We start from the raw sequence: 9,892 nt of genomic DNA, 5'->3' as shown, positions 1-9,892 counted from the left end.
ACAACATTCTTTATTAAATTTTTCCTTATTATTTTTATCATTGCTCTGTGTTTTTATCCTGAATGTTTCTTGCCATTTTTTTTCTTTTTGTTGTTATATGGCATAAGTACTCCCTTCGGTCAACTTTATTTTATTTTATGTATCATTTGTTAAATATAGATAAAATGGAAGTCGATCCAAGTGGATTTATTGGACCGTAGTAAGCCAAAAATTGAATTTACAACTTAATTTTCAAGTTAATTTTTTATATTATAGTTTATTTTATAGTATTTGCTTTTGTATCGCTAATGAGTAAGGACACTTATATAAATATTTTACCCATATTTTTTTCTAATCCTTTATAACCCACTAACTCCTAAAGCTTAACATGCAAAGGTGCCACATCATCATCCACTAACAATTAATACATTTAATATCATGTAAACATACTATATTATCTAATTTAAAATTTATTACATTTTAGAGCTTTTAAAATGAAAGCATGTTAAATCATCATCCCACATAATTCACATAATATTTCAATATATATTTTCATTATTTTTTATAATATCTTATATACCTATACAAGTTCATCCTCACTTGGTTAATATTATTTCTCTCTTCTCTAAATAAGCCATATCACATAAATTGATTTTAGTGCTTATGTAAGTTTATATTGTTTAGCTATATTACATATTATTTTTACTTATTATTATCATATTGAAGTCCCGCAGTAACGCGCGGGGTTTCACCTAGTAAACATACTAATTAGTATAAATAAAAGCGAAAAGATGAGATTGTAAGAAGTTGATAAGTTATTAGCTTGTATTTGTATTCGTAAATTAGAGTGGATCTAATTTATGGTTTTGACGTTACGTTTTAACAACTTATACGTTATTAAAATAAAATGAAAATTACTTAAAAAATCAAATGCGGTACTACATCTAACCGGCACGAAATAAGTGAACCCAACATGAACACGTACCCTAAACCTCAAATAACAGGCCAAGAAACAAGGTAAACCATCATTAGCTACATTTAAGATAACCCCTCTAATTACAAGTTATTACCATCCACACGAAACCGTATGAAATACATAGAAATAACTATTTGGATAAACCGTAGGAAAAACACATAAACTGGAAATTCCTACAATGTTAAAACTCTTGATAATTTTTCTCCAAAATCTACATTGAGCAAATTTATAAGGAATTCTATAGAATTTGGGAAGATCCATTTCTTTATTTCAAATGGTCAAATAGGAAATATTCTTACAGAATTAGAACCCTAAAAAAAATTCTGCACAAATCCTTTTGTTGACACCTTCGAAACAGACACGCAATAGCCTCTTATCTGTAAAGAAAGAGTTGACTGTCCAGATTAGAATTGGCTGTCCAATTCGATCCCCCAACAAACAGAAACCACCCTATCCATCCAGCCAGAGGGAAGATCTGGTCGGCCAAGAACCGAATCCAGTGCTATCAAGTATCAACACAAGATTGCTACAGCCAACCACGAATTGATTCCCGAATGCAAAGTAATTATCAGGAAAGAGTGACAGCAACCCAGGAGATCGAAAGGGAGAATGATCGCCTTTAATTCCTAATAATTCTTCAGTTTTTCTGTCTCGCCTTTTTTAGATCTCTGTTGATGGTGCTGGTAATGCCACGTACGAGCAAAAGATGAAAGCATAGTTAGGAAGTAATAATTCTGTATAATTATATGTACCTATCACGAATAATGAGAGAACTTGCCCTTTTAAAGCTTAGATCACTTGAAAAAAAGTAATGTTGAGAACTCTGGATTACTTTGTGCCTTACTGGACTTGCTGGACTTGTGGGAATCTACTGTACTGCCACAACTATATGGAATACGAGAAATTTTTTTTAAAAAAAAAGTTCCTACATTCCCGTAAATGAAGGAAATGAATTCCCTTGAGCAAAGGTAGGATTCACGTTCATCTAAATACAAACATTCTAGTGTTAGTTCATGAAATTTCAATCGTCTCCAACTGGCACATTGGCACATTTCTATCATGCTTCCTGATAATAAAGTCCATTGCCACCAAAAAGATGCATGCCTGAACTGTCATAGGCTCATAGCTCCTAATTAGCGATAACACAACATGGAAGAAATCTGAGCATATAATATTTACAGATGGCAGCAACAGCTGCTGAGATCATGTAAGATGTGAGAAAGATATGAACAGATTGATTCTTAACTTCTTCCTGGCTAACACTTTAGCAAGATACTACGTCCACAGTCAACTTTGATCAGCCCTTAATTTTAGAAGCGTAATGTACTCCGTGAATTCTTCACCCGAGAAACCTGCAACGATGGTTAAAATGTCACATGATGTTCAGGATTAGCATATAAACATGGCAGTTTGATACTTTGATGTTTTTAGATTGCACTTACAATATGGGACTTCCATTCCACTTTGCATCCCTCGGTGACACCAAACTGAGGCTGTCCCTTGACGTGATGGAATATATGAACAAGGACCACAGCATCAAGGGCAGCATACTCTTTCTGCAAAAGGAGGAAGAATCTCTCTGTTTTAGGGATGGCGCTTTTTGTCCTCGATGAACAGTAGGCTATCAAACTAACTCGTGGCTTTAGATTGCAAGATGAAGCATGTTTGACTTAGTTTTAACTAATGGTGTTTACCAAGATAAGCTTAGCACAAGATCTGATAGAAAATTTGCTTGTACATGAGAATAAGGAGAGGCATCTTAAGGTGATGTTAAAAATGTGGTAATCGACAGGCTCATTTCTAAAGTAAATTTCTTTTTCTACTTTTTTCATACAAACACCTGTCATGGTTAGAAAAGTATTGTGAAAATAAATTCAGAATGAGACTGAAAAAAAAAACTCACAATACAAAATTATGAGAAATTAATTAATCACTCATACCAACAAATAGGGCCTTTCAAGGAATAAGGACTCGTGAGGACAGCTTTTAAGGAATATGAAAGATGACAGACCTGATTCTGGGTGAGAGGGCGCTGTTCCCAGTTGCTATTCCGTCGCGTCTTGTTCAAACCAGCTCCTAATATTTTCTGATACATTCCGTGATAAATAAAGATGGAGGACCAGATGATTCACACTAAACTATAAGCTTAAAAAAAATCAAAACTGGTTCAACGTCCAGTTAAGTGGAGCCTATACCGCTATAGCAATTACCTTGGACAGCCCAGATAGACCACCAGTAGTCCCTTTGAAGAGCTTCTGGATATCAAGCAGCATTTCATAGGACTGGAAACATTTCAATTCTCCATATGATTGTGATAGTTGATGCAGATCACATTGCAGATTATATCCTTTGGTTTACAATGGGGCAAAAATAAGTACTTGTTTAACAGGATGCATAAGAAAGAAATGTTGTTTTCAGGAAAACAAGAGTGTATGGGAAGATATGGGTTTTTTAATCAAAATAGTACGCTACCTAGCTTTAGTATGTTTGAAGAACACATAATTCGCCTGAAGCAGCTATCCAACACTTTTGGGTCATCTTCATACAGCTTGATCAGATCAAAAATAAAAGCTTTCTTATCTGACGCAATTTGGATAATAGAGACCTAACCATAGAGCAAAATTCAATTAATGCAAGAACTGACATAGATAGATAAAATGCAGAATTTCTGAAAGAGGAACAAGTAAAAAATATCATGGGAACTTAAGGATAAGATAGTCGTTCCAAAACAATAAACACTGTAAAGAAAATATCACTGAGATGATCACAAGGCCATAGCTTACTACACAGGGAGTGATATGGATAACTGAATACTAGAACTACTAAATTGCTTAAATGATACCTAATACAATTTATTTATCCTATTTTATCCAGTGATGCCTTTTGAGGAAGAACAGGGGGAGATTTTCATTCAGCCTGCTGTATCGCCACAATAATGCAACATATGATTACCATACATTAGGAAAAATGATTATAATTGTACCAGAAAACTAAGTTAAACATGGAAACTGACAGAAATTTAAATTAAGACATCGCTTACCTTATTAGGTTTGCTACCTTTCTCAAAATTAGGCTTCCATTCACAATCCACACCAATAATTTTACAAGCTTCAATATAACTTATTGAATTAAGAAGTCCATCAATCTCATCAACCCAGATAATGTCTTCCAAAATCAGTTCTTTAAGATCTAAGTAGTCAGACCCACAACAAATCTCCTCTGGAACTGCTCATACACAATTAATATAGGGGATCAACAGTAGAAATGGAGTTGATGGGATAAAGTCAATTACAACGTATCAAGAGTACAGATAAAATTCAATGAATGTATCATAAAGCTGTGTTTCATATATCATAATTTTGCATTAACCCATCCTGCATTCTCCCTCCCTCCCTCCCTCTCACGCGTCCATGATTTTTGCATTGGTAAAAATGTTAGTCTTTAAAATACCTTGTTCCTAATTACAGCTCTTCCTATGTAAGTTAAATTTGGAACGTCGGATGCATGTAGTAAACCTTTCCATTATAATGTTTTTCTAGTAATTCTATATCAGCAACCCAGATTTCAAAGTTCCAGCTGAAAGTAATCAACTTAATCATTCTAGTGGGTTGTAATAACCAAAAGGAATGTCAGCAGGGTGGCTATTTAAAAGTTAATGCAAACGTAAAGGAGATAGTTTCTACAGCAGGTTGAAAATAAATAGCTAGAAAATTAAAAGAATACACACCTGCAGGACTACAGATATTAATGTATGATAAATAACGTTGGTGTTTATGATTACCCAAAGAATTGACATAGCCTTCAAGAGAGTATCTTTGGCAAAGTTCTTCAACTTTCTCCATGTACCCAGCTTCCATAGCTAGGTATACCTGCACAAGGTAACAAAGTCATGAGTAAAGCAATTATATTTTACTAGATGGCAACCCGCGCGTTGCGGCGGGATAATGGTGTGTGCAATACGATTATAAAAAGTCTATATATTAATATGAGAGAGATTGTTAGTTGATATGAACCGTAAAAGCACCATCTGATGATAAGATGACAAATGGCATGACCTGCCTTCTTTAAGCAATAATAACTACACTATGTGGGATAATCAATATTAAGTTATCTAGGAACTAATGAGAAGTAAATGTAACTATTTTAATATATCTTGGATGATTGTGATGAAGCATGGGAATAATCCAATGGCTCTTATTTTGTCAGTTATGTGGCTCAATGCATGTTAAGCTTTTGGTGCCAACTATATAGGATATATAGATTTTATACACAAGGATGCCAGCAAAAAATAAATAAATATGAACACTATGAAATAGATGACAGCATGGCTTCACAATAACGACCATCAATCCACATGTAACAAAAGCAATACATCCTAGCCATTTCATCCGATGAACAAAGATAGAGGCATATAGGAAACTGTGTCTCGAGTGAATCCATCTTCCATTGCAGCAGATACTTTCATGATGACATGTACAAACAACAAACATGTCTAAAAGATGACTCTGACAATGTGGATGCATATTACCAGGTATTCCATCAATTTTGTTTCCTTCTTGGCCCGAACCTCTGCAATATCCCAGCACCCTTTCTCAGCCAGCTTCTTCAGTACACTGCAAATACAATATAATTCAGAGATCTATAAGATTAGTAAACATTATAGTAGAAATATTTTGCAATTTGCATTGAGCAAAACAAAAGTTACCTCTCTTTATACAAATAGTTAACATCTGGGAACTTTTCTGTAAGGTCATGTTGTTTTACCAACTCATTTGCCCTCTTTAGCATTTTTATATCCAGATACGTTTGGATGATCAAACATATCATTTCATTCCCCATGAAAACTGCCCACTTCTCTGCTGCCTCCAAGTGATTATTTTCAATCAGTTTTGTAAGAAAGGACTCATCATAACATTGAATAGAAAATCGTGTTATCAGGTTCACAGCGGTCACATAAGATTCTGATTCCATTAAGCATTGTACATACTGTTTGAGATGTTCTTTTGCTTTCACTAGATCTTCATCACCCAACTCTGAACCATATAATGCATCAGCCATATCTCTCAACTCGATATCATATGCCTCGAGAAGCTTTATCAGTATGCGTTCCTCATGGGGCACAATAGAAGCAACAATATCAAGAATAAGTCGCGCAGCAAGATGCTTTGCATCTAAGAAATCTTTCTGTACAGATTCCACAGATTTCAAATGCCTTAGAGAAGAGATCAACATATGGCTGAAGCCTTCAGCATGGGTTTTCCCCAGCAGTGGCACAATATACATGCATTGAACAACATACGTGAATGGGCCTGGCTGAGGATCATTATTTAATACCCTTTTAACCTGCAGCTGAAGGATCTTGAACTTTGGGGTTGCTTTGTCAGTTCCTGATTTTTCAAAAAAGATTGTAAAACATCAGAGTATGGACAATTAATAAGTGCATAAGATCAAGGATGAAATTGATATCGAAAACAAATAAAATAAAATAATAAAGCAAGCTTGTAGCAAATTCATAGCAGAGAGTTGGTTATGCAAAAAGTTTGAAGACCCAAGGAATTCAAGAGCCTGCATTTTGCATTAACCGAATTTGAAAATCATATTTGATGATATTTACCTCAACCAAGGTTCCATACAAACTACTATGGATTTAACCTGTAATTATTACTATGTAGGTAACTTTATTTATTTTCCTATCACGTGTTTATTTCTGGGAAGATTGTGTGACAGCATTTTCATATCATAATCAAGCAGAATTAGTTGCACCGAAGCTTACAGAAAGAAATATTTTAGCACACCAATCATGTAGATATTAAATTATAACAGTGCCACATAGATGATACTACCTCTTTCTTAATAACTGACAATTTTGACTTTCCCAATTAAACTTTGACAATTAATTGCCCTTAAATTGTTAGACCAAAGTGAACGAAAGTTTTGATTTAGGGCAAACCCCACTTTAGTAACATGGTATCATTTCTAGGTTTGTAAATATTCAACAAAAAATATGAGTATCAGTTATTATGAAACGGAAGGAGTAGTTTTCGAATAGCATGAAAAAGAACTAGGTATACCATATAGGTAGCAGTCCTTCAAAAGATACATAAAAGTAGCTGCAGAAACATGTGACAAGTCAGAAAATGAGTGTAAGCACAGGGAGCGCTCTTCATTGCATTGATTGAATTCAGAGTCTTCCTGAGTCTGTGTCTTTGAACAACCCATACTTCATAAAATCATCCCAACCTGCGTATGAGAACATATATTCCACATTAAATCATAAATTGAACCTCTCCACCAAAACAAATAATCTGAGACAGCTCCATATCGTCATAAACGATGGGAAACTAACTATTTAGTTCTGCTCAGTGGAGGTTGCTGAGTTTGCGAATACAAAACTACGATTCTGCTAGAGAATTTATATACATCTATCAAGCTGACATTTCTTCTCACTCCAGGAATTCCTAACAAGCTGAAGTAGTATTTGTTTTCGCAAGATATAAAACATTAACACCATCAGATTATCCATTCTAGCACCTCAGACTATATATATGGCATATGCTAATGGAGACAACAATGCTACAGCAATACTTCCACAAAATCTCTGTAACACTAGTCTGAACGAACTAACAACAATTGATATTGTTTCCCCCACCCTCTCCGCCTCCAGAACATCAAAGATCAAGAACAAGATACAACACTTTGGACAGGCAAAAGGGAGATTGAAATGCTCACACATTTCCTCCATTCATCCCAAAACCGATCGCCAGAGGGGATTTTTTTTCTCTGTTTTTTTTGGTTTTTCTTTTCGAAAAAAAAAATCCCCCACCCTAAATCAAGCTCTCACTACTGAGATTGGGGAGGCGAGGCTCCCGTCGCCGCAACTCGCCAACCACAGACAGAAGAAGCAACGACGAAAATGGAGATGAGACGAAACGAAGCAAGAAGACGAGCGCGATACCTGCCTTCCACACGGGGATTCCGGCCAACTCCTCCTCCTCCTCCTCGACTCTTGGTCTCTTGCTTCTAGGGTTCGCGGTCTTCTAGGAAGTTGGGGCTCGATACTTGGAAGCGCAAGAATGGAAAATTTTCGCGGACGAAAGACAGGGGTTTCGTTTCACGGACCACGACGGCTGCCGCAGGTGACCAGAAAACACCACTCGTCGGCGGCGGCGGCGGCGGCCGCTGTACTCCTTCAGTTTTCGGCCTTCTCGGCCTTTTTTTTGGGGGGCCTGCTTGACCTTTTTGGGCCTTTTTCGGGTACATGCAACAGGACCAGCTTCTTTTCTTCCACCCTTCTTCTTCTTAAAAAAGAATATATTTAACCGTGAAATTTTCCCCAGTACTCCCTCCTTCCCATAAAAAAACCAATACTGGATGTGACACATTCTAATATGTCCATATTCGTTTTTCTTTCGGGACGGAGAGAGTACCTTCTATAGATCGCTTTCCTTCTGTACCTCTGAATTTAAATTTGATCTTTATGGTTAGTTGACCATGAGTTGACTATTAAAATTTCCATCAAAAAGTCTATTTTACCCATTGGTATGAAAAAGCATATAGATTTGTGGAGCGTATTGTTGGATTTAAAAAAACTATTGTATGAGTTTATAGGTTTGTTATGCGGAATTTATTTATGACAGGTTTTATGTTTAGATGACATAAATTATTATTATTTATTTAAAATAATTGTTTGTGTAGATTTGTCTTATAAGACAAATACGTTGAAACTACTATCAACAAAAATATGCTACATGTACATTTTTTAATAATTAAAAAATAAATATTGATTTTTTTGTCATGCATGAAATAAATTTTGTCGTAAATAATATCTCGCATGACAAACTCATAAATATAAAAGTTTCATACAGTAAATTTCTATACTCCAATAATATAAATAATTACATGTTTCTTCGTACTAAATGGCAAAATAGACTTTTTTATAAGAATTTAATGATCAACTAACAATCAACCAACAGAAAAGGTATGGAAGGGATCGAAGCAAAAAGTCTAGGGTATGCAAGAGAATGAATAAAACTCAGCAGCATAAAAGGACTTGGGCAACTTTTAAGGGGTATGTAGGTGTCAAGGGAGTGATTCCTTGGACAACGAGGAGTGGAGACCCCTCCCCCCCAAGTGGGAAGATTCAACCAAGGGGTTTGTGGTGCAATACTTAGAAAAAGATTCAAGCAAGATCGGATCTGTGGGGCCCAAGCTCCCCGCCATGCAAAAGACACATGAATTATACAGGTTCAGGCTATCCGGAGGTGTAATACCCTACTCATGTGTTGGTTTCGTTGTCTTCCCTAGATCAGCTGCTTACAAAGGAGGCTTTTTCAGGCTGCAAAATGAATTATACCGATCTAAAGAGTCCAGCCCTCCATCTGTAGCTTGTCCCCTTCATTTTATAGTCCAAGTAGGGGCTCACATTATTACAAATATACTCCTTGTCTTGTCTTATCAGCTATCTTGTCGTTGTCGGCTGGTTTCCTAACACATCTTCAAGAAAACCCTATTGAGATTTGAAATCTGCATTACCCCGTGTACCCGGGCTTCTGTCCGAGACAGCTGGGTCGCGCCAGCTATCCCAACACATGGCGAGTGGTGGGCTTGGTGGAACCCGGGCTGTCTGAAACAATGCCACAGCCTCGCTTCTGCCCGTTTGGCTTAATCAGGTGGTGCAGGGCATGTTCGACACGCATCCAAGGTGCCACCGGCACCAATGACTCAACACTGGTGTCTTGTCTACATCCTTTCAACTCCATGCTGGCTGGGGCTCCCCATAAATCTGTTTCATTTATGGCGGAGAGGACCGCTTCACAATAGCCCGTGGAGCGTGTCCATCTCCCCAGCTGGTCGTGAGGTCGCACCTGCGCGCTTTTTGTGATGATAGTTCATCTATTCTTAGGCATGCTTCTCGAAAATGTCTTTGATGAGTCGATA

General features: G+C 36.5%; 1 protein-coding gene across 4 annotated transcripts; it reads right to left on the bottom strand.

Moving 5' to 3' along the window:
* Nucleotides 1–1,961: 1,961 nt before the first annotated feature.
* LOC4338523 (uncharacterized) lies at nt 1,962–8,070 on the bottom strand. Of its 4 annotated transcripts, none has more exons than XM_015782154.3 (11): nt 7,911–8,070; nt 7,027–7,195; nt 5,661–6,342; nt 5,484–5,568; nt 4,683–4,824; nt 3,996–4,180; nt 3,428–3,560; nt 3,166–3,302; nt 2,967–3,041; nt 2,398–2,511; nt 1,962–2,307 (listed from the first exon to the last, which is right to left on the bottom strand). In XM_015782154.3, exons 2-11 carry the CDS (start codon nt 7,172–7,174, stop codon nt 2,266–2,268), a joined length of 1,743 nt encoding a protein of 580 aa, XP_015637640.1. In that variant the 5' UTR covers nt 7,175–7,195; nt 7,911–8,070; the 3' UTR covers nt 1,962–2,265. The 4 variants fall into 4 exon arrangements, with proteins under 4 accessions (XP_015637640.1, XP_015637642.1, XP_015637641.1 ...); XM_015782156.3 differs by having other exon boundaries at nt 4,737–4,824; XM_015782155.3 differs by having other exon boundaries at nt 7,915–8,070.
* Between the last annotated feature and the right edge of the window lie 1,822 nt (nt 8,071–9,892).

The sequence above is a fragment of the Oryza sativa genome, chromosome 5 (assembly GCF_034140825.1).
Source record: "Oryza sativa Japonica Group chromosome 5, ASM3414082v1".
NCBI lineage: Eukaryota > Viridiplantae > Streptophyta > Magnoliopsida > Poales > Poaceae > Oryza > Oryza sativa.
The sequence above is the reverse complement of the archived record's forward strand: the minus strand, read 5'-3'. Positions and strand labels throughout refer to the sequence as shown.